Source organism: Penicillium psychrofluorescens (assembly GCF_964197705.1).
Source record: "Penicillium psychrofluorescens genome assembly, chromosome: 1".
In the NCBI taxonomy this organism is placed as follows: Eukaryota; Fungi; Ascomycota; class Eurotiomycetes; order Eurotiales; family Aspergillaceae; genus Penicillium; species Penicillium psychrofluorescens.
The window spans coordinates 3,612,718-3,636,537 of record NC_133439.1 but is presented as its reverse complement, the minus strand read 5'-3'; the positions used below and the strand labels follow the sequence as shown (position 1 = coordinate 3,636,537).

Below are 23,820 nucleotides of genomic sequence, written 5' to 3'. Positions count from 1 at the left end.
TCTACCCACGTCATAAAGGGGAAACCGCTGTCTCCCCTGATTGTCACCCTTGATTGTTTCACACCCACCGAAAACAAGTCCCAGGCGCTGGAGGTCGAAGTTCTGTCTGCCTCCAATTCCCGGGTCTGGATGCATTGAGAGCCAGCCCTTCTTCACCTCATCTCACCATGTCCGACTCAACTCTCTACCTGTACACCTCCCTGACCGCGGGGTCCTCCCACATCGTCACCGCCACCGCCCGTCTGGAGACTATCCTCAAGGCCAACAAGCTCCCTTTCAAGGCTCTTGATGTCGCCACCGATGAAGCTGCTCGCAAGCTCTGGGGCCGCCGTGCCAAGGGCAAGAAGCTGCCGGGCCTAGTGAAATTCGGCACCATCGTCGGTGTAGGTTGCCTTCGCTGTTGACACTCCCCGCACCAAAAAAAAAAAAAAAAAAACACCCCCCACTAACATAAATTTTCTCCGTGTAGGACCTGGAGCAGATCGAGGAATGGAACGAGTTTGGTGAACTGCGCATGGAGGTCAACAACGTCCAGGATCTGGACGGCGTGTCTGCCACTGCCACTCCCACTACCTCCGCTCCCGCCACGGTCGACACTCAAGCTGCAAACAAGCCGACCGAGACCGAGCCTGCAACCCCGAAGCCATCCACTATCACGATCCAGAGTCCCCCCGCGACCAAACCGGCCGAGAAGAAAGATGAGCAGGTCGTGCTGGCGCTGCGGCAGGCCGGCTCGGAAGCAGCAGCTAAGGCAAAGTACAAGTCTGAGAAGAAGGAGACAGATGTATCCAACGTGGAGGAGACTGCGAGCAAGCCCGCCCGCGCGCACCGCGGCTCCGTGGCCCCCGAGCTGCCGGACACGGTGCCCGATTCTCCCAAAGTCCCGAAACGCCCACCTCTTGTGCCAGAGGTGGCGGCGGAGTCGTCGGCGAACTTCCATGCCGACAATGCTGAAGCTCTGGGCCTAGTCCAGCATCATCGGGGATCTATCATAGCGACCGGCGACAAGGGGGAGCAGGACAAGGCGGTACACGAGATTCGGCAGTCTATCTCGACGGATGGGCCGGGGAAACTTTTGGATGGAATACGCAAGGAGGCCGCGCAGAAGGCACAGGAGGGGACGATTGAAGAGACGATTGAGGAGCCGAAGCCAAGCGCTGAAGAGACCAAAGATGATAATACCAAGGATGAGGATGAGGGCGAGTCCAAGGAGGAACCCACGGCTACCGATCCGGCTCCAAAAGAGGAACCCAAGGCTGCCGAGGCTCCTCCGGTCCCGGAGTGATGGCCATGCCCGTTTACGACCTGACGATGAATTATACATGGAGGACATAATGCATGTTTTGTATTTGAGCCTGTCTGCTGTTGCTAGTCGCAGAATGCATATCTGGAAGTTTCCCAGCAGAGTGCGTTGAGATGCGCATTTATTAGATGCCAATTATTCCACCGGCCATTAGAGAGAAATAGCATAGAACAAACCACAAAAACCACCAAACTCCCCTTCCCAAGGCTATAGCAGAATGTAACCCGATTCACCTGTGCTTCATGTGCGACGAGAAAATAAGAAAGAAAGAAAGAAAAAACACCAGAACGCGTCTCTTTTGGGGTTGATAGACTTTAATTATGAGCGTCGTGACTGCACGGCCTCGCGCATTTTCGCAATCACATCGGCGGGGTCCGTCGCGCCAAAGATCGCTGAGCCCGCAACGATCACATTGGCCCCAGCATCGGCAGCCTGGTCGATCGTACCCAAGCCTAACCCGCCATCGACCTCGATATTCAAGTCGGGATACCGCTCGCGGAGCGCTGTCACCTTGGGCAGCTCGGAGGCCATGAATTTCTGGCCGCCGAAACCGGGGTGGACGGTCATGACGAGGGCCATCTGTGGGGCAGAAAAAAAAACCAATGGTTAGTTTCGGTATCGGCAATTGAGTTTCGGAAAGAAAAGAAGGGCAAAAGACAGGAAAAGCAAGATTACTCACATCGGGCCGCTCTAGAGGGTCTTCTGCGTCGAGAATATCCCACAGCACGTCGACGGGTGTGTCGGGCTTAATGGCAATGCCGGCTTGCATGCCCTCCTCGTGGATGTAGCGGATCAGCGCGCGGGGGCTGGTGCGCGTCTTCGTGGTTGTGTCGGTGGGATCGGTCGCGGCGACGGAAGAGACAGCCGCCTCGTAGTGGAAGCAGTACAAGTCGCAGCCGGACTTGGCGAACTCCCGGACCCATTTATGAGGCTGTAGCGGATGCAATTCACCGGTCAGTCAATGAACATTCAACCCCGGGGGGTTATTCGGCGGATTCGCGCGGAATGCCGCGGGGGTTGGTTTCACGAACCTCCATGATCATCATGTGGCAGTCGAAGGTGCCACGGCCGTTGGGCGTGAGTGGGCGGTCGACGTAGCCCCGGATCTTGGTAACAACGGGCGAGCCGATGGTCATGTTCGGCACGAAGTGGCCGTCCATGATGTCGACGTGGAGCCAGTCTGAGCCCTCTTCCATCTTCCGGGAGCATTCATGGCCGAGGTTGCCGAAGTCGGCGCTGAGGATGGACGGGGCGATGATGGCGGGGGGCGTCATGGTTGTGTACGTGGTGGTGGTGTTTGGGGGGAGGGGTGGTGGGAGGGAAGAGAAGAAGGTGGAACAGAAAGCAGGGAGCCGACTGATTCTTATTAGAGCTCTACCAAGCTAGCTATATGTTTACCGTAGTCGGTGGCGACATTGGAAACGCAAGGCCCAGGCGGGCCCGATCCGGCATTCCAGAACAAAAAAAAATGTGACGATAAGGGTTTTGCACCTCACGTGGGGCAATTGCAGCGATCGTCGATGGGCCCTCGGGAGCTCCTGTCTGGATTGCCTATTCGGGACATTCCGGCCGCAGGAATTGCCATGGCGCATCGGGTGATACAGATGGAAGACCCATCGAAGCTCCTCTCTGCTTCCTTCGCTAGAGACGAATAACCTACTAATACTAGTCCACTAAAGTTATCCAACACCGCCTATCCACTTTATACCCACAATGATGCATCCCTAGGTGACAGATCGACAGGTTCCCATATTTTTGCTGTCGACAGTCGCTCACCAACTGTCCTACGGACCCTCAGTGGAGAGAGCCCAGTTTGGCGCCCGGGGCACTGTGGTCCGAGCCGACTGCGATCCCCAAAACATCCCAATGGCTTCCCAACGGTCTTCGTGAGTCTGTCTAGCTACTGGACGCCACTAAAGAGGGGGAACGACCGGGGAGGGAAGAGGCTAGACCGAGTAAGGTACGATCCCGGGTGAGATGTCCAAGCTGCCACATCCTTGTTTTTTGTGGGGCTTCACAACTGTACTGCCACAAAGACAAAGATTGGACAAGATCGGTTTATGGGGATATATCTACAGTTCGTTCAATTAAATTTCAAGGTAGCTGATGCACGCTTCGTCATCGCGTGGCTAGGGCTGCGTTTCGTGGGGAGCAGACGCGCTCGGCAGTTCCTTTGATCCGGTTTCTTCATCCCCCGTCTTCTTCTCCGCCACCCCAGACGCTTGGCCTAGATCGTTCGTATGCGAGATGTGCTCTCGGGCCAGCTTCTTGCGTGTCAGGAAACTCCACAGGTATGCCCCGTGCACGACCTCATGGCCGCCAGTCTTAGAGATCCAAACGTTGCCGAGGAAAGTCGTCAAAAGCACACCCAGCCACATGAAGGGGATCATCGAGATGAACGCCCACTTGATTGCGTCCCGCTGACCGGCTAGGCTCGGGCCACTCTTGTTCGTGTACACGGTGGTCATGACTGTCAACCCGACCAGACCGCCAAAGGGCATTGCGAAAGACACCAGGCAGGTAATCGAGGCGGTGCTTTTGGGGAAGAACGCCAGCCCGTGGACGGACCCCGGATTCATGCGCATTCCGACGCCGTGCCCAATGAGGGCCATCATGCCGTAGACTAGGCTGGTTTTCTGCGCGTGGACGGCGTAGGCCATCACCGTCATCCCGACGGCAGAAGTGGTGCCACCGAGAAGCAGCGCAGGAAGGGTCTGGCGGGGCCAGATATTGGACGAGAACATGGCCATGTAGGCACCGACTGTTAACCTCAATTAGCTCGTTCACTTTCTCCCCACATGGAGCAAATGTCTACTCACCTCCAAGCCCAGGGAGGAAATACAGCAGCGAAGTCCCGGCCTTGCCCGCACTTTGCTGTTCAACCACGGCAAAGTACAGGTCCATAAAGTACATCACAGCAAACATGGACATGCCGACTGCAAAGTTGATATAAACTAGCAAGCCAACGTCTCGCTGCGACAGCAACTTCCAGGGCACCATTGCCCTCTGGAAGTGAAAGAGGCGCGACATCGACCGGCCCGGTGACATCAAATACTCATACACGACCCAGGAGATCGCGAGAACAGCGCCAATGACGAGCGGTGCCACCACGGCAGCCGAGCTCCATCCGAAGGTACCACCGCCCCAAGTCAACGCAAGGATGAGCAGTCCAAAGCCCCAGAGAAACATCATCTGGCCACCGTAGTCAATAGTCATCAGACGAGCGAGGAAGCGCCCGTCTTTCGTTGCAAGATCATGCCCTTGCAGCTCCGGCAGGTCTTGCGGTCCGAGAAGCTCCCCGCGGAGAAGCAGCAAGATCAAGATAATAGCCAGAACACCGACGGGCAGGTTGATCGCAAAGCACCACCGCCACGAGGCCTCAGTCAAGTAGCCACCGATGACGGGGCCAATACTGAAACTGACACTAGCCACAAGACTGAAAATTGTCCAGTTCAGAGCATAGTCGCGCAATGAGACGCGATCTGCCAGGATTGTGCGGATGGAGATGTTGACCCCTGCGGCGCCGACGCCTTGCAGGGCACGCCCGAGCAATAATACCCCGAAGACGGAGGTCGGCGCGCCGGTGCAAATGGCGGACCCAATCATCATGATAATGGTAGCAGCAAGGATGGTGGTAATTCGGCCGAACAGGTCCGTCAGCTGTGCCCAGAAGAACAGGAATGCCGCCGATGTCAGGTTGAAGGCCGAGATGATCCAGTTCAATTGCTTGAGTTCGCCTGGGAATTTTAGCGGGCATGTTCAGAAGACGAAATTTGGGAGACGGGACATACCGAAATCCTTTGCGATGAATGGCAAGGCTGATGCAACGATGGTGGTATCGAGAGCTTGCAGGGCAAAGGGAAAAAAGAGACCGAAAATGATCTTCCAGCGATAAACCCTTCTTCTTTTCTTTTCCGCAAGCTCCTCGGGGGACAGCTCGGCTTTCTTCTCCTCTTTTGGGTCTGCTTGAGGCTCGGGGGCAGGCGTAGAAACAGGGGCAGGTGTAGAAATAGGAGCAGGCGTAGAAATAGGAGCAGGCGTAGAAACACCAGCGGCATCGGCATCATCAATCTGAGTGACACCAATGTCTGGCTCGGTTTCTGGCAATTGAGCTTGCTGAGCTTCCTGCTGAGCCTGTTGCTCCTGACGCAGCCGGCGCTTCTTCTTTATGTGCTTGTAGGCGAAATACATATTGCGATGCGGGGAATTGCAAGTTGAAAATAACCAGCAGGAGATATAATTTTCCCAAATATGATTGTCAAGAAGGGCGCTGCTTCGTTTAAATAACCCCCCATTTGCGGTCTCAACCGCCGCAATACGAGTGAGCGCAGAATATGATCCCGCTGTGCAGCAGCCAATCATTGCACGCGCTGGGAAGCTTAGCCTCGCTGCGTCGCGAAATCTGACCTAAAAAGGTTTAGCGTTGCCAAGCAAAAAGGGACCGGTGTGGCAGCCTAGAGTGAATTTTGTCCCAATGTGGTGGATTGCGCGAAGTGCAACATCATCCATGGTCTGCGCACGGAAATTGGCCAATTTCTGGACGAAACCCTACTATGAAAGAAGTGATGATAATCTCAGATTTTAGTTGGGTTAGGCAACGGGATTTAGCACTGTCTATGCACTCCGAGATCAGCATCGCCAAGTAGAAATGCATGGCGGAGCAACTATGGTTACTATGGAACTAGGTCAATATTTTTGCGACCTCAGTCACCTACGGACAAAAATTAGGCGTGCGGGTAACATCAATTCAATGATAAGTCGTTGAGAATTATTGCGCTCCGTAAAACGCAAACCTCTCGCTAACGATTAAGCCCAATGGATTAGAAACAGAATTTTTATTTACTCCTTTTCACTTGTATAAAGCCATCTCATGCATGCCAAGGGAGGAATTTTTTTGTCGTGATGGGACAATACTCAACAGTAGATAGAAAAATGTATTTATGTTGATTTGACAAAAACAAATGGTTTCTCTGCAGTCGAAACATTATGTAGTTCTGTGGAGACATCTGTCCAGGCTGTGGCAGTGGAGATCGTTTCTTCCCGATTCAGTAAGTAATGCGAACCCCGCCCTGTAGATGCCGCTCAGCCGCTTACCATGCTGTGCCTAGAGCCTCACAAAATTTGGCAAATAATCTATCAGCGTTCTTACAGGCCAAGATGTTGCGGAGATGGCCTGTGCTATTGGAATCATTCGACCCGTTTAAACATGTCGACACCCCTGTCACCATAATCAGTCCATATGCGGGCCTCCGGGGAATATGATGTATCATGAAATAAATTGTTAATTTGGAGTATCCTCGGGTTGAAACTAGCATCATCAGAAAGCTATGCAATCAACCACTTTGAAAGGTGAATAAAGCGCGCCTCTAAATGTGGCTTACTTTCTCGGAGGAACAGCCAATCATGTATGCTCACATCGCCGAACATCGGAACTGATATCGAGTCACACCCGCAAACCACTAAATTATCATGTTAAAGTCAACACGAACTCTTCATTTTGTAAAGAAGCCGTCTTCGAGAAAGACAAATCGCATTCCACGATGGCACTGGCTCGACCACGCGGTCCAATTGTCTCCTCCGGCCCGGCTCTATTACCCACGAACAAGACACGTCTCCCCGGCCGAGCTATTCTCCTAGAAAAGCTTGAGCCAAACCATGCCAGCGATCTCTTCAGCTTGACTGGCGGCAGTGCTCTTGAGAGAACATCTCTATGGGACTACATGGGTGATGGGCCATATTCCGAGGCCGAATCTTTTGAAAAGAGCATCGCCTCGAAATCGGCCTCCCTGGATCCGTTCTTCTTCGCGATAATCGACAAACGCAGTTCAATGCCCAGCTTTGGTAAAGCAATTGGATATCTATCCCTTATGCGAATTACCCCTGATCACTTGACTGTTGAAATTGGGAATGTGATGTTTTCATCGGCCCTTCAACGCACAACTGGTGCCACGGAGGCGATTTATCTCTTGGCACGTCACGCATTTGAAGATCTGAACTACAGGCGAGTCGAGTGGAAATGCGACTCGCTCAATGCACCGTCACGGAAAGCGGCACTGCGCCTGGGATTCGTGCACGAGGGCATTTTCAGACAACACATGGTCGTTAAGGGACGAAGCCGAGACACGGCTTGGTTTTCGATGTTGCGGGATGAATGGACTGGGAATGTGAAAGGAGCTATGGAGAAGTGGCTGGGTGAAGAGAACTTTAACGATGACGGCAGCCAGAAGAAACCCCTTCAGGATCTGACCAGAAAAACCGAACAGTGAAGCGATTGAGTAACTTCAGATGTCACATTTATGCGACTTTCGAACCCAAAGAGAATAATTTGAGCAATTTGGACTCGGTAATCTCCGAGAAAGAGGAAGTTCTTCTTATCTTCTAAAGTCTACATTGGCCGATCTTCAAAAGTAGGGCAGTCATTGCGGTCGGAAACTACAAAATCTTGGTAACGATTAAGGTATTGATCATCTTAGGCGCTCTAGCCACGATTAGCTGTAACAATACCACTGCTAGCTCTCCCGTATATGTAAGAACAAAAATTTCTGGTGCTGATCAGGGGCTAGTGGCCAGTTCAGCTCACGCTGAAAAAAATTACATGTATTGTGGGTTATTCTTGATCCTTGCGGTCTTTTATTATTGAGACTGTGTCATAAGTCCTCAAAGATATCCTACGAGGGTCGACTGTATTAAATCAATTTCATAACATTATTGAAAAGTGTAGCTGTGAATGAGCATCGTCGAACACGAGGCAGATTTGGTGAAAGTAGCAACAAATGGGACCTGCAGATGACGTGATAGATATTCATCTAACAGGTCGCATCGTCGATTTGTATCCTTGATATCACGCCATCCGGGCCAAATAGGTGTGACTATGCACGGTCGGCTGTGATGGGTAACGTAAAACCTAATCATTTGCTGAGAATATAACATGCAAATGCTGCATGAAAAGCTTCTATCCCCAGGTTATGTGGGTTAACAGCCAACTTGTGACTGAGTGACTACAAATTGAAGGCTCCTCCACGGAGGGCATCATACTCAATATGCCGCTATCTAAAGCCCAGATCGACACGATAGCCATTGCTGGCCGAGTTTCTTCCGCCCTGTCCGCTCTAGGGACAATTGCGATTATTGCTACCTTTTGTTGCTCGCGATATTTCCGCAATCCGATCCATCGTATTATCTTCTTCAATGCGTTTTACAACTTGCTCGACTCCGTCGCGACAATGATATCTGTCAGTGGACCTGAAGCAGGAAGTAGCTCATCATTATGCCAGTTTCAGGGCTTTGCGTTACAAATGTACACACCTTGGGGTTTATTCCACCCAACATAACAGCGTTAACGATACTTACAGGTTCCCACTTGCCGATGTGCTGTGGACATTTGCCATGGCCATGGACACCTACCTTGTTGTCTTCTATCACTTTGACGCGCACTCCTTACACAAACTCGAAATTAAATACATAGGTGCAATTACCACTCTTACATTTATTCCAGCCTTGGTCTTCCTGTTTGTCCAAACTCCCGAGAAAGGGCCTATATATGGCAGCGAAACAGTGAGTATCCCCCAGAATGGGATATCTCAATTCGGCAGTAAACTAACATGCAGATTAATTTCAACAGATTTGGTGTTCAATATCTGCGAATTGGATGCTTATCCGTCTAATTCTCTACTATATACCTGTCTGGTGCGTGCAGCCTCGGGCACCTGTATCAACTCGGTCGTTCTGACACCGGCTCATATCTTATAGGCTGACTATAGCGGTTGTGATGGTTATATATTGCCTCATCGGTATCGAGATCTCACGACTACGAGAAGAACTCAATTTGAGCTCAGACGATCACATTGCCCTGACCTCCAATTCTGCCGACAAAACTCCGTTTGATGGTTCGAGTGGTACTGTCACCATCGTCGAATCCGCTGCTCCAAACAAACCACTGAAAATCTCAACCTCGCAAATCACGCGCCAATCCTCTGTGGAATGCACCTCCGCTCCAGCGTCTTCATCGAAACCCATCAGCCTCTTGAAGTCCCAGTCTCGAAAACAGAGAAGTGTATCATTTAAGGAGTACATCCTCATGCCTTCGCTATTCTTTCTTGCTCTGCTAGCAACCTGGGTCACGCCGACGATTAATCGTGTTTCCACTTTTATTCACCCAAATTACCAGCCATATTCACTTCTGCTGGCAGTAAGTGCGCTGGGATCACTGCGTGGGTTTTGGAATGGTATCATTTTCATTACAGTGGGAGTAAAAGGGTGGAGACGACGATCGTTGGACACAGCTGACACGAAGGTAAGTGATATGATACCACCTAATCCCCTCCTAAGTAAATGCTCACGACCATAGCCTAGGTGGGGTGATAAATAATAGAGTTGTCATTTAACCTAATGGATGTTTAATATGCGAAACTCGAATAAAATTACCAATTCGAGTTGTGAAGCCGTCAAAGTGCAGTGCAAACTCAGCTTCACCAATTTGCACTCTTTGATTAATCCTGGGCCCTACCGCCGAGACGCTAGCACCCAAATCGAGTACAGATCAGTGAGCTTTTTGAGACGTCAGCGTGAGGGTTTGGCGAGAATCTCCACCAGTGAAGTCCGAATCCCGACTGAAATAGCTCGTGCGTGTATCTGATTCAAAAATAGAAACTACTGTATCAGGTGGCATTGTATTGAGTGACAAAGAAATTTCAGTGCAAGGAATGGACAAAACTCCTAAATGGTTACGGCCTATCGTTGTCTTTAGCAAAAATCGGAACTTTCTTCTAAGAAAAAAAAAGAAAGCTTAGTGTAGTGACTAGTTTCGATATACAATTATCGGTTAATAGTGGAAAACCGCGTCGGTAGAATTCAAATGAGCGTATATTGACACTAAAACCTAGTAACGTATTGCATATAAAATGGTAGGCGGAGCTTTATAGTCAGAGAAAAAGATAAATACACGTAACCAAGGAATTGTAGTAGCTGCGCTGTTCTACTAAAACTGTTTACCTTCCCGCTCTTAGAAAATGATCATCTTCCCTCTTAGGTTGAAGTGGTAGATGTAGGCGTCGCTAGGAGCTACGTCATAGCCGGCCCAGCCGTAGCGTAGTCAGCCATCGTAGTCGACGTAGGTATCCATTCTTCCGCTTCGCAACTCGCGCCCACTAATGCGTTTGGCAGTACGCATCCCATTGATATTGATGGGTTGGCAGTGTTGTAGAACTCAATATATTGGTTCGCGTTACTGTACGTGATTGTACCACCGTCACAGAGACCGAGTGTCACTGGTTGGGTTTCTATAATAGGTAATGTATGTTAGTATCTAGACTAGTAAAAGTACTATATGTAGAATTAGTTAACTCACGGGTACAGTCATCGTAGGCTTCGCCCGCAGCGGCGCCGAAAGACGCAGTCTCTCCATCGCAGCCCTCAACGCCATCGGCATAGAAATAACACTGGTTGTCGACGACCGTAATACCAAGCATCGGAATCTGGGCAAGGGCTAGGCCGCAAAAAGCGCCAATTGCGAAAAGGGAGGTCGGCAAATAATGCATAATTTATTTGGTTGAAGTATACTTCAAGAGGCGTGCAAGGGGAGAAAAACCGAGAGCAGGCATTACTCCTTTAAATATGCCCGAATACCTTCCCTTGCTCTCTGTGCTATGACCCAATGCTATTTCTTTCGCGCTAGTAATGATTTCTAGGGGCCCGAAAAAGCATCTTGGCTATGACGACTGCTCTAATTTTGGCTGTTACGCATGAATGGACCCCATATAGCCAAAGTGAATCTAAGTGGATGGATCTCAAAGTAAAATAATGCTAGGTTCATCTACCCGTTGGTTTTTGGTCCCTTTTTAAGGAATCGATTTCTTTTTTTAGAACCAAAGTGAATCTAAGTGGATGAATCTCAAAGTAAACTAATGCTAGGTTCATCTACCCGTTGGTTTTTGGCCCCTTTTTGTGAAAGCGACCTCTTTTGTTAGAAGCAGTTTTTGGCGAGGCATTTTGATGACAATTGAATTATACATCAACCCGTCATATGGATCCTCACCACATTGGCATTTCTGTCAGTAGTGAATTGGAACGATTGGGTCAGAGGGATTTCTCGACGGCTCTTCAGGCTTGCATACAATTTTTCCTTATCCCTCTCAGCATTAGTCATTTGTCTACCTCTTCTACGGGGTGATAGATGTTTTACTTGCATAAGCTTTACTACACTACTTATTCGGTTAAAGCCGTATGGGGTAGCTGCGTTTTGTAAGGAAGTTAGCTGTGCTTTCGCACTTGGTGAGAGAACACGATCCCAAGGACCCACCGGACAAGATCTCGACCAAAAAAACAACTGGACTCCTAATACGGAGGTCATCAAATCGGTATTTTAATTTGCCATGGCGGCCAACCGACTGAACCGAGTGACATAACAATATCGGACACACCCCTCCCTCACGAGGCTCGCACAGCACTTCACTGTGCAGATCATCAGGGAGGCGCGATGGTGACAAACCCCAAAATTTATCTCTAATTTTTTCAGCATGAATCTCACAAGCGTGCTGCCCTGTCCGAGGCGTCGATGTTGCCCATCAAGTTCCAGAGAGTCAATCAAAAATATGTCTCTGTCATCTTATTCAGTGCTCCAAACACGAAATCCCTTCTTGACTGGACGGTCTTTGACCTCTGGCGCGTGTGGAGTGAAATATGGACCAAAACCCTTATCCAGGAACAGTGCTACTTTAGCGTCCAGGGTCTCGAAGCAACACCAACCACGAGCAAGCATTGTCCTTCAGTGGGGTAGAATTGGCCCGAACCCTTGTTTTTCCAACCGGCCCCCGACTATCACTCCGCCCATGGTCCACCGAGACTGGTCAATACGGGATTGCCAACACGGCCAACACGGCCAACACAACTTTTGTTTGGGGTCACATTGGCCAAGACAGCGTCGAACTAATGATGGCTCTAGATTGCATTGCTACTGCCGCGACGGTCGAGACTTAAACTCGCTTCACCCTTCCCAACTTCGACATCAGCCCAGACCACCCACCAGTTCCCAAAGAATCATCGAAAAAGTCAAAAGCAAACTTCCTATTACCTTCAGTCAATTTAAACGAGATGACGCGCAGTGAAATCTACCCAGACAGCTTTGATGGGTTCTTCCAGACATTGATGTATGGAAAGTACAATTTCCCCCAACGTTATCTTGGCTCTTTACACAAATCCGATGAGGTCATTAGCGCAATAAAAAACCACTGGAAGTATCGCTGCCATGGCGAGTCTGTTGGCGGATTCCAATTTCCTGGACCGCTTCCGGTATCAGTCGGTTACGCCGGATCCGAGTGATGAATCCCTTGGACAGACATTGTTCTCTAATTGTCGGTTCTGCCTAGGCTGGATAGACAATGGGCCTTTGCGAGAGTCATCCACAGAATCTGTGGCGGCGGAAAAAAGGAGATATTCACTATATACCTTGTGGACGAGGACAAAGATAGAGAGTAGTAGTGTGCAATAAAAAGAAGTTCATTAATGCAATGCTTTAAGCCTTTTTTTCTATCCTTAGCTTCCACCAAAAGGCGTCTGAAGAAGCTATGTCATTCCAACTTGAAGATTAATAGTTTTGTGTTGCTGCCGTTGAACTTCTGGAACTAGCTCATCTTCCAGTCGAAAGCCTGTTGTCTTTATGCATGCTTATCAAGCAAAAGATCTAGAACTTGACAATCTACTGGGCTCATAAATGATAGCTTTGGCCTTCTGAAGATCCCGTCGGCCGGCTGATCTCACTGGGCGGTCATATTTTCGAGGCCAGAATCCATTTCACTGGTCTTTTTTTAACGACAAACCATGGCCCTTTGCATTGTTGCTCCTCGGGTACGACATGTTTTGTGTTCTTTTTGAAGTTACAAATACATGGTCAGTTTCTAACAAGTGGCCTGTTCTGAGTGTTTCATAGCTTGTTCGCAAATATTTCGAACCGAACAGCCCTACAGATACATTAACCTCGTGATAAGCGCTTGAGGGTTCACAAGGGCCACTATCAGGGGAAATTTCAAACTCATCACACTAGTCAATGTGCCAGTCACCCGAAACCCTTCCGATAGGGACTCTGTGGAATAGCGAAGTCCTTGATGAAATCGGTAGCCGACATTCCGCCTAGGGGTTGACTTTTGGCTCGGCGGCAGCCGTCGCTCGCCGCTCCGAATGGGGTGTGTTTTATCCCAAACCACATGAATATGAGATCTGACATTTGTGATACAAATTTTCCCTCAAAGCTACTCATCACGAAAACTTTGGTGACTTAAGCGCCCGCAGAGAGTCATACACAAGCCCAGGAGTCTACAGTGTGTGCAAGTAGATTCATGTCAGCCCTATAAGGGGCATGAGTTGCATGGAATCAGACATCTTACCATGGGCGATAGCCTGTAGGGTTGCATGCATATGGATTCACAGTGGGCAGACTGTTTGACCGCAAATTGCGAACCATTAGCCTAGGGTTCTATAATTAACTCCATCGGTAGCGGACAGTAGTACTGCATCCTGCTGGATTCGGATGCATTGAGGGGCATTTGGTCCTATCGGCGTGAAGTCGGTGTGTCATGCAACACTAATTAGTTACCATTAGTTACCATTCCTTGCCCTGTAGAAGCCGTTAAGATAGCTAAACATAGTAACTCGGCGCTAAGTGCGGACCAATGAGTCGGCCCGTCACTCATGCACGGGCCAACCCGGCGGTTCATCACGAACTCGGCGACTGTGATTCGTGGCTGCTCGCAATTAAATGCCTTGGTGTCACGCCGAGTTGCTCTGGACAACCCGGTCCAGGGCGACGCGCCCATTGGGACCTCACCAATGAGCATGCAGTCTCGCTCCCCCCGACCTGATGATTGTAGGCTAGTCGTGCCCAGTCCCGCAGTAGTTTCTTCACCTGACATAAACAGGGATCGACTCTTCATTGCACATCCCCCCGGAGCGGCCAGTTCGCGCCTGATATGACTGATGTATATATGCAATCGCACGGCCCGGGGTCTTCCTACCCTTGAAGTCCTGGCGTCTTTCCTTCCGTCATATCGTTCTTCGCCTCTGGCTCTGGTAGCTGTGGCCAGTTTTTCCTTCTATTTCCTTTCTTGTCTCTTTCGACCTTGCTAGACCCGTCGATCGGTGTCGATGCACTTTCCTTACAATTTGCGATACCCATAGACACTTGTGTCACTGCCTGATATCAAAGAAAATCAGCATCCCGCAGTTCTAAGCGCGAACACAATGACCGACTTATTTCGCCCTTCGATCGCCAGATGTCCGCCCCTCCGGCAGGCCCGGGGGACGGTACTTAATACTATAATGGAAGAGGATACACGCAACTCACAGTTCGCAGGGAACAGCTCCGGCAGCCTATCCCCATCCAAACTTCCACTCAAACAGACCAGCCCGCAATTGAAACTGAAAACTACCGGTCTATCGGGGCCTATCAACGCCCGGCTTGCTCGACTCATGTCTCCCCTCTCGGCTGAAACGACCTCATCTTGCTCGGATACGGAGTGGCAGCACCAGGTTCAAGAATTTGATGACCTCTATGACGCGACCGATGATGAGATCGACACCGATGACAATTCAACCGATCTGAGTGACGGCTGCTTCTCTCCTTCCAGTACGAAACGATCGAGTCTGGAGACTCCCATCACGCGAACTTCAATTACCTCGACAAGTAGCCGGAAACATTTTTTGACCCCCCTCGAGATTCCTCCGACCTCAGTATGGCCATCTATGACCGGGGCTCACAAGAGTTCGCCAATCCCGCCCACGCCTCCGCCCAAGATCCCAGTTTCTCCTGCCGCGCTCTCAATTCTCGCGCGGGCTTTGCCTGCGTGCCATGCACCGCCTTCTCTGGATGGGAGTATTTCGTCGGACCAGGAATCGAATCTCAGCGCGTTGGCAACCCCTGACACTCATTCACTGCCTGATACCAGCTGGGACGTCCAAGATGTCCATGTTCGGCCTGATGTAGATGGGAGTGAGAATGAAGAGGACAATTCGGATGAGGGGATGGACACAATCCCTATCTCCATTGAGAATCCTCACCACAACTGGCGACATGTCCTAGGCAGTTTCCCTCAGATTCCTTCAACGCCTCGCGATCGCGCGTCTTTGTCGCGGCAACAGGACGTTGAGCTATCTCGGGAGCCTACACCGTCTGATGGAGGCGTTTTCCTTCCTGATGATGCATTGGACATGTTGCAGCATATCCCCCTTGATCGTACTCCGGAGTCGTGGTCAGAGACCTCTGAGGGTAACGATGAGATGTGGCAGCTCCAAATTCCTCCCAGTCGACCACGCAGCGCGGACGGAGTCACTCCAGCCTCTGAGACATCGGGCTACAGTTTTAGCAATCTAAGCATTCCGTCTCCCGGTGGCTTCTTCGCCTCGCTTGCTCCCCGTGCTCGTCACACCTGGTCAATCCCAACTTCCAACCACGCCCCTTCATCCGCCGTGGCTGAGGGATTCTATAATCTCCCCTGGCGTCGAGATGAAGGAGAAGTTGTCGAACAAGTCATCAATTGGCCTGAGCGCTCGCCGGCTCAGGATCAACTCACTGCTGTTCCGGACGAAGACGGTCCTCCGACAGCCATTCGCATTGTTTCTGAAACTCCCACTCGGCCAACCATTGCTCAGGATAGTCCTATGAGTGCGGCCTTTGATGCAGGTCAGGTCCAGGAGATCTCCCGATCAGGAACTGGCTATGAGTACGATGAGCTCTATGACAAAGACCTGAACGACCGGGCGATGGTCAGCCTTGACCGAACCAGCGTTTGGCTTGCTGCTCAAGAGTCCTATCTGGCCGCTCTCAGCGACACCAACCCGGTGAACGAGAACGGCCCCGTTGAGAGCCATTCCGACTTGGATGACAGCGATGTGCAGAACTTGGCAACTGACTCTGCTCCCAAGAAGGCTGTCCGGTTCGCCGAAGGAAGCCCTCAGGTTCACAGCCCACCACCTCCGGCGCACGCCAGTAAGGACTCAATTTATTGGCGAGGCTTCAAAGCCATCCGGCAGCGATCTGGTCACATTGACGGGTTCCTGCATCGCAATATGCGCTTTGATGCCATTCAATCCATTCGTTTGGGGTTGGAAGACCTTCATATAAACTGCCTCACGGGCAAGTATGAACTGGTTCGCCCGGAGCGACCTCCATACAAAGGTCCCTTCTCCCAAGCGCCTCGAAACTCCATCGTCACCTCGGTGCTCGCCGAGAAAGCGCAATTTGACAAGGTAGAAAAGGAACAGCTGGTGCTGGCCCAGCTCATGCAACCCATGTGGGCCGTGGACGCGCTTCGCTTCCTCAATGGCGGCAAGCTGCTCGCTAGTCCGGCAAACAAGCGGATTGCACGAGCACAGGCGCAGCACAAACGTTCCCCTGAGAAGAAGATCAAACGCACCCTTCGAATTCTGGACCTCGGTGGTCAGGGTTCATGCGAGTGGGCGTGGCATGCCGCCCTTGAGTTCCCGAATGCCAAGGTCTACACGGTTCATACCAAGAATCAGACCGTCAACAGCGCAATCAAGGGCCCGCCAAACCATCGTCTGGTTGACGTGGCTCATCTGTGGGCGCTGCCATTTGCCAACAATCAATTCGACGTCGTCTCCGCCCGCTGCTTGCATGCTCTCCTGAAAGCCGAATGTCCGACCGGTCTGACCCGAGACGAGTTTGACTTGGTCCTTAAGGAGTGTTTCCGCTGTCTGAAGCCGGGCGGTTATCTCGAATTCCTGGTCCTGGATGCAGAGATCTCGCGTGCGGGCCCGTTCGCCTCGGCGACCTCGGTGGAATTTGCATTCAACCTGCGTACGCGCGGGTACGATCCTGTCCTATCAAAGAGTTTCCTGTCTCGTCTCCATCGCACTGGGTACACGGACATCAAGCGTGCCTGGATGTTCCTCCCTGTCGGTGTGGAGCCCTCTGAGCAACCGCCACCAAGAGAGACTCCTGCCCCTCGAGTCCAGAGTCAGATTGAGGAGTACGAGGCGGTTCAGGGACCTGTTGGCAGCACCGGTGATATTGCTAATCTGACTGGACTGCTGGGAGGATGGATGTGGGAACAGTGGCTTGTGAAGTTGCGCATGGAGATGGGTCGTGAGAGGCCGAAGCTGCTCGAGGGAGTCGGGGCGTTGTTTGATGAAGGCCGGAAGAATGGTGCTGGCTGGACGTGCCTGTCGGGGTGGGCGATGAAGCCAAAGAGAAAGCCGTCGGCATGAATCTCCATGAATGTAATGTAATGATGAGCAGAATCAATGCTGATGATGGATCTATATCCGTACCCTACTTAGCTATGTATATTAAGCGGACGGATGCTGTGATTACTGAAACCACCCCTTTTATCTATTTGCACCGTTTATTTCCGTCAATTGTCCCGTTCTATTCTAATTGGTTTCGTATTTTTCATCATCGTTGCGTGGGTAGCAAATTACTCTTCCTCGATGCTTTGGGTGTAACGAGTTCTGCCTGAGGCAATAATATCTTATCCACGATAAGATAGTGCTTATCAGCTCGCGGCGGGCTGCAACGAGCTGCAGCTCCCTGACGCTTTCGAGTTAAGGCGCCTTAACTATGGGAGATTATATTCCTCCCACGAGTACTCCATCAAACGGCCTTGTTTTGGTAAAATGTTTTCCACACACAATGGCTGAATCCCGATGCGAGACTTCGTCTCTTTTTCCCCGTCTATATGGACCATTTCTCCGTGGGGGGGGGCCCATTTTAGTACGGAAGCCAGCTTCATTATGGGAGCCCGGCTGGCGAGGTCCCCAGGTCATGTGATGTGTCCCAATTTGGTTTAGTGTATGTTCACGTGACCGTCCGTCTTCTAGCAACGCTTTCACCTTCAACTTGAATGTGCACCATCGCCTTCTCTTCGCAGCACCCGATCTCCTTCCTACCCCCCGACCGGCAAATTCGTTAGCTACAAATCTCTTCTCCGTACATTGACCCAGCTTGACAGTTTCCAGCGACTGTCACTCTTTCCTTGTGCCCGTTTTCTCGCCCTTCCTGCCCCTCCACTCGCCGGGGTGATCACTGCCACCATGCTCTTCTTCAGGTAAGTGTTCAGATCGGGTGAATTGAGGACGATGAATTGACATTAGTTCTTGTGCAGTTTTTTCAAGACCCTTACCAACCAGACCGTCACCATCGAACTCAAAAACGACATCCGCATCCGCGGTATCCTCAAGTCAGTTGACCAGTACCTGAATATCAAGCTCGACGAGGTCGAAGTATTGGACCTGGACAAGTACCCGCACCTGTCGTCAGTCAAGAACATGTTCATTCGCGGCAGTGTGGTGCGCTACGTGATGCTGCCACGCTCAGAGGTTGACGTAGGGCTGTTGGAGGATGCGACGAGGCGAGGTGAGTGTCGCGCTTTCATTTCTCTCTTATGGTGAATTGTGGTCGTGTCAAATGCCTCTCATTTCGTCGAATTGGAGACTATATTGCTGCTGCCGGGTCTTTTTGGATAATGCTAATACTGGAATATAGAGGCTGCCAACCAGGCGGGCAAAGCGCGGTAGATTGACGGTTACGATCTCCGCAATGATATACGACATGGATCTGTCGATGCCACTCCATGATTTTTTTTAATGACAGCATTCGCCCGTGGCCGGGAAGATATTTTGGGCGGCGTCGTGGCTCGTGGCTGATACCGAGCTCGCCAAACGGTGGTTGGGATCGGAAGTGCTCGGCCTGAGAGCTCTGTATAGGGCTATGGACTGTGCCCGAAGGCGATCAAGGGTTGCATGCGGTCCTAGATAAGATCCATGCAAACGTTGGTCGACCGACGCCGTTAGATCTGCCACCTCTGGGTCTCCTTAGGGAGGACTTTATGATGATAGGAATGTGCTGTGCTCACTCATGATACCTTGTTCTTTTTTAGCACTATCAATAAAAACCAGCAAATATCCCTCACATTTGTCTCCGTACCTCTTTGTAGATGTATATCACGTGACTCCGCGTCGTGGTCGAGTTTCTCCCGCGCGCGACGGACTCCTTCGCTCAACCATCTCCATGTACATATCACGGCCATGACCACCACCCTGCATATTCTCGGAGATCCCAGCTGACATTACGCTCCGACGAAAACTTGAATGTGGCCGTACTTCCCTCATTAAACCTTGCGCTGACTCGAGTGACACCTCCGATCACGGTCTCTTCCACTACTCAGCGAAAATGGCGGGCTCATACGGAAAAAAAGCGTCCACCCCGTCCAAGTCCCCCGCTGCGGTGCGACAGTCATCGGTCAAACGTAACTCGAGCATCCTCAGCTTTTTCCAGAAGACGGATACCCCGCCGGGAGCAACCTCCCGCCAGTCGCGAATCACCCAGTTTGCAACAACTTCATCGCGATCACCAAGCAGCGGTCGGAGTACTCCGAATCTCCAGCGATTAAACAGTTCCGTGGACACTGCTGGTGGAGAACTCTTTCTGGAAGACAAGAAAGGCCGAGACCTTGCCCAAGTGGCGGCGACAACAGAGGCCAGAGCGCGGTCACGATCCCCGGCAAATATATGGGGTGACAATGACGATGATGACTTTTTCAATGCCGATGACCAAAGATACAATGAAACAGCCTCGGTCAAGCGCCGGAAAGTCAACTCGCCGGACACAGCCGCAAACGATACGCAACAATCAGATAATGGATTAAAGTCGACCAACCCTCCTACATCAAAAAAGCCGACGAGTGGTCCTTTTATCGATGAGTCGGATAGTGAGGAGGACATGAATGCATACAAGGAGCTTCAAGATACATCTCCCACCGTGGGACATACGACAGTTGGAGAACGGGGACCTATAAATAATGACACCGCGGCTTACGAACGCTCGCCTGCCTTCGCGTCTCCGAACCTGGTAAGAGAAGAAACGAGCCATGCCGGAAATGATGAATTCGCGGATTTTGACGATCTTGAAGAGGACGAGTTTGTAGGGGAAGAGTTTCGAGAACGACCATGGGAGGATGAAGAGCAGGGAGTACCAATCGATGGAGTGGTCGGAGACTCTGATAGCTGCAGTGGGGTCGATCAGAGTGCCGGGGAAGAGGTGGCGGTTTGTCCAATTTGCCAGTTAACTTTGCCGAAGCTAGATGAAACGGTATGTCGCTGCTCATTTTCGGTGCATGAACTGTGTGCTCAACTCCAGGCTAGGCAATAGCGATTCATGTGAACAACTGTCTCGATGGCAACCCCAGCCCTACAACATCTGCTTCCAAACCCGAGGATTCTGTCAAGGACCTCAACAAAGGATTGACACGCACCGAACGCGCCGCAATTGCTCGACCGGCGCAGCGCGACCCGTACGCCAAGAGCGCTCCCGGGGCGCGGTCCGCTTTCACTAAGATGATGACTGGAAACGCTGAAGACACAGCATGGTCGACGGCCGCGGCGAATGAAGTGTCCTCTCGAGGCAAGCAGGCCTACCAACGGACCTGCCCATTTTACAAGATCCTTTCAGGATTCTCGATCTGCGTGGACGCCTTTCGCTATGGGGCGGTCGAAGGCTGCAATGCCTACTTTCTCAGTCACTTTCACAGCGACCACTACATTGGGCTGACCAAGTCGTGGTGTCATGGTCCCATTTACTGCAGCCGAGCGACGGCGAATCTTGTTCGCCAACAACTTCGCGTCGACCCCAAATGGATTGTGGACCTTGAATTTGAAAAAACCACGGAAGTGCCCGAGACGGGTGGAGTCCAAGTTACTCTGATCCCCGCCAACCACTGTCCTGGTAGCGCTCTATTTCTTTTCGAAAAGACCTTTGGCAGCGGCCCAAGCACACGCCACCAGCGAATCCTTCATTGTGGCGACTTCCGTGCATCCCCAGCACATGTGCAGCACCCACTCCTATGTCCGAACCCGGTCAATCCCGTCACCGGTCAACCACGCCAGCAGCGGATTGATACGTGTTATCTCGACACCACCTATCTCAACCCCAAGTATGCGTTCCCTAGCCAGGAGGATGTGATCACCGCGTGCGCAGAGCTCTGCGTGCGCCTCGATCACGAAGCCGGAGTGGGACTTAACCTGGGCAAGACCGGAGGGAGTGGTTTGATAAACAAATTCCTTGGCTCTGTAACGGCAACAAATACATCGCAGAATCAACCCCCCGGCAACGGCGGTCGACTGCTTGTGATTATTGGCACGTACAGTATTGGCAAGGAACGAATCTGTCAGGGCATTGCGCGGGCACTTGGATCGAAGATCTTCGCCACTCCGCAGAAGCAACGGATCTGCGCCTGCTTAGAAGATCCGGAGCTGTCGTCCTTGCTAACGAACGACCCGCGCCAAGCTCAGGTGCATATGCAATCGCTGTTCGAGATTAACCCCGACACGCTGGCCGACTACCTGGACTCGATGAAGCCACATTTCTCGCGAATCGTCGGCTTCCGTCCCACGGGCTGGAACTATCGCCCTCCAGCAGGACGCATGCTTAGCAACCCGCCGGTCTCGACGGTGCTGCACTCTGAGAACTGGAAAACATCGTTTACGGCACAGGATCTCACACCGCAGCGAGGCAGCACGCGCGAAAGCGCCTGTTTCGGGGTTCCGTACAGTGAACATAGCTCCTTCCGCGAGCTGACCATGTTTTGCTGTGCATTGCGCATTGGGCGGGTGATTCCGACGGTCAACGTGGGCAGTCGGAAGAGCCGAGAGCAGATGAAGGCATGGATGGACCGGTGGGAAGGCGAGAAGAAGAAGAGCGGGCTATTCCCGGTAGCGGGCGAGCGGTGGTGATTGCTGGATCCTACACTGGGAAGTCCGGGTTTTCATGGCAAATGATTATGACTATATTGACCAAATATCCAACTAAGAAATATATAACAAGATAACAAATCAAGCTGATCCTAATAAAACATGCCATCAACGCTAATATGAAACCGAATGTGTACTTCTAGACCCTGAATGCAACCTTCGACAAGATCTCATCAAGAACTTCCACCGCTGAGGATGGTAACTCCTTCGTCTTCCAAGCAATATACCCATCAGGGCGAACGAGAGCAGCACCTGACTGCGAAACACCAAAAGCTTGCTGGAATTCCCCAAGTTGAACCAGTTGGACATCACGCCCGATCTGAAGCGACCTGAGCGCAACCGACGACCTCTTGTTGACCTCAGCGACAACCTGGACCCACTCATCGAACTCTGAAACCAATGTCCAAGAGCCCTGGCTGACAACATCCAAGATTGGCACTTTCTCGCCATCCTTCAAGACGCGGAAATGCGGCAGATGGGTGCCTGGTTGACCAGCCCATTCATCAGGCTTCATCGCACGAGGCAAATTCTCATCGGCATCAACAATCCCCTTGGACAAGTAGATCTGGCCAAACTCCATGGCATCGTCGTCTATTTTCTCTCCAGCCGGCGTGGCCGTGTCCAGATGTACCTTGTAATCAGCCCGGACAAAGATCTGGTCATGTCGCAGAAGAGCCACGGGCCGTCGCTCGGCATCGTAGGTATCCAAGAGCTCTGCCGAAGATTTACCAGACAAGACAGCGGCAAGCTTCCATGCTAAATTGTGTGCGTCGTGGATACCAGTGTTTGCGCCGTATCCGCCGCGGTTGGGAGGCAAAGTGTGCGCTGCATCGCCGGCCAGAAAGACCCGGCCAGACTGGAAGGAGTCAGCCACGAGGGCGGTTAGTTCCCAGCGGCCAGTTGTGATGAGCTCGACGGGGAAGTCATCCCTGCCGACGGATTGGTAGATTGCAGCTTTGTAAGTCTCATCGTCGCGCTCAATGTCATCCCGAAACATCAATGCCCATCGGCCGTCGCTGTAGGACACGAGGAAGGCTGAGAGGTCCGGCTGTTCGATATTGAATTGCACAATTCCCTTTGTCCATTGCTCGAGAGGGGCATGGAAGAGAACGCTGCGCACGGTTTGCATGAACCCACGGCCGTGGCGTGGAATCTGGAGTAGTTCGCGGACGGTGCTGCGGTTCCCATCCGCTGCGATCAGGTAGGAGCCCCGGATTTGATGCTGGGTGTCGTGCGCGTTTTGTACTGTAACAAGAACGCCGCCGGCGTCTTGCTCGACATTCAATACCCGGTGCCCGCGGCGGATATCAGCGCCACGCTCGCGCGCCAATGCCTCCAGTCTTGGCTCCAATTTATCTTGAGGCATGGCCGACCCGCGCTCAGCGGAATATTCCTTCTTTGGGGACACTGGAGGCTTCTTCTCTTCCTTTTTGCTTCCTTTTTGCTCTGGCTCTGTGTCGGACCAGGATGAACTGTCGAGCCATTTGCCGGTTACGCTCTCGACGGAGACGCGCTCCAGGACAAAATCCTCCGGTGCCGGGTCGCTGTTTTCAATGCCGAGGGATCTATAAATCTCCAGGGTTCGGGTGGTAAAGCCAATGGCACGAGGGTGCTCAGACATGCTGGCGTGCTTTTCGAGGACGATAGTTGGTACTTGGTAGGAGGCCAAGCATAGGGCTGCGGACAGCCCGACGAGGCTGGCGCCGACCACAATGACGGGCTGGTCGGTCGATTGCATTGTAATAATTGGCTCCTTGGAGCGA

General features: G+C 51.7%; 8 protein-coding genes across 8 annotated transcripts; 5 read left to right on the top strand and 3 right to left on the bottom strand.

Annotated features, from left to right (window-relative positions):
• Positions 1–167: 167 nt before the first annotated feature.
• On the top strand, positions 168–1,285 carry PFLUO_LOCUS1352 (uncharacterized protein; the record flags this gene model as incomplete). The annotated part of the gene is made up of 2 exons (XM_073778385.1): positions 168–383; positions 470–1,285. 2 exons carry the CDS (start codon positions 168–170, stop codon positions 1,283–1,285), a joined length of 1,032 nt encoding a protein of 343 aa, XP_073635445.1.
• A 336-nt stretch (positions 1,286–1,621) lies between these two features.
• On the bottom strand, positions 1,622–2,577 carry PFLUO_LOCUS1351 (RIBULOSE-phosphate 3-epimerase; the record flags this gene model as incomplete). Its single annotated transcript, XM_073778384.1, has 3 exons — positions 1,622–1,882; positions 1,983–2,234; positions 2,335–2,577. The coding sequence occupies 3 exons, from the start codon at positions 2,575–2,577 to the stop codon at positions 1,622–1,624; spliced, it is 756 nt and encodes a 251-aa protein (XP_073635444.1).
• Positions 2,578–3,432: 855 nt separating this feature from the next.
• Positions 3,433–5,494, bottom strand: PFLUO_LOCUS1350 (uncharacterized protein; the record flags this gene model as incomplete). Its single annotated transcript, XM_073778383.1, has 3 exons — positions 3,433–4,064; positions 4,123–5,040; positions 5,095–5,494. 3 exons carry the CDS (start codon positions 5,492–5,494, stop codon positions 3,433–3,435), a joined length of 1,950 nt encoding a protein of 649 aa, XP_073635443.1.
• Positions 5,495–6,843: 1,349 nt separating this feature from the next.
• On the top strand, positions 6,844–7,569 carry PFLUO_LOCUS1349 (uncharacterized protein; the record flags this gene model as incomplete). Its single annotated transcript, XM_073778382.1, has 1 exon — positions 6,844–7,569. One exon carries the CDS (start codon positions 6,844–6,846, stop codon positions 7,567–7,569), a length of 726 nt encoding a protein of 241 aa, XP_073635442.1.
• Positions 7,570–14,611: 7,042 nt separating this feature from the next.
• On the top strand, positions 14,612–17,518 carry PFLUO_LOCUS1348 (uncharacterized protein; the record flags this gene model as incomplete). Its single annotated transcript, XM_073778381.1, has 1 exon — positions 14,612–17,518. The coding sequence occupies one exon, from the start codon at positions 14,612–14,614 to the stop codon at positions 17,516–17,518; it is 2,907 nt and encodes a 968-aa protein (XP_073635441.1).
• An 825-nt stretch (positions 17,519–18,343) lies between these two features.
• On the top strand, positions 18,344–18,826 carry PFLUO_LOCUS1347 (U6 snRNA-associated Sm-like protein LSm2; the record flags this gene model as incomplete). The annotated part of the gene is made up of 3 exons (XM_073778380.1): positions 18,344–18,357; positions 18,415–18,665; positions 18,795–18,826. 3 exons carry the CDS (start codon positions 18,344–18,346, stop codon positions 18,824–18,826), a joined length of 297 nt encoding a protein of 98 aa, XP_073635440.1.
• A 655-nt stretch (positions 18,827–19,481) lies between these two features.
• PFLUO_LOCUS1346 (DNA cross-link repair protein PSO2/SNM1) lies at positions 19,482–22,039 on the top strand (the record flags this gene model as incomplete). Its single annotated transcript, XM_073778379.1, has 2 exons — positions 19,482–20,399; positions 20,453–22,039. 2 exons carry the CDS (start codon positions 19,482–19,484, stop codon positions 22,037–22,039), a joined length of 2,505 nt encoding a protein of 834 aa, XP_073635439.1.
• A 157-nt stretch (positions 22,040–22,196) lies between these two features.
• Positions 22,197–23,795, bottom strand: PFLUO_LOCUS1345 (uncharacterized protein; the record flags this gene model as incomplete). The annotated part of the gene is made up of 1 exon (XM_073778377.1): positions 22,197–23,795. The coding sequence occupies one exon, from the start codon at positions 23,793–23,795 to the stop codon at positions 22,197–22,199; it is 1,599 nt and encodes a 532-aa protein (XP_073635438.1).
• Between the last annotated feature and the right edge of the window lie 25 nt (positions 23,796–23,820).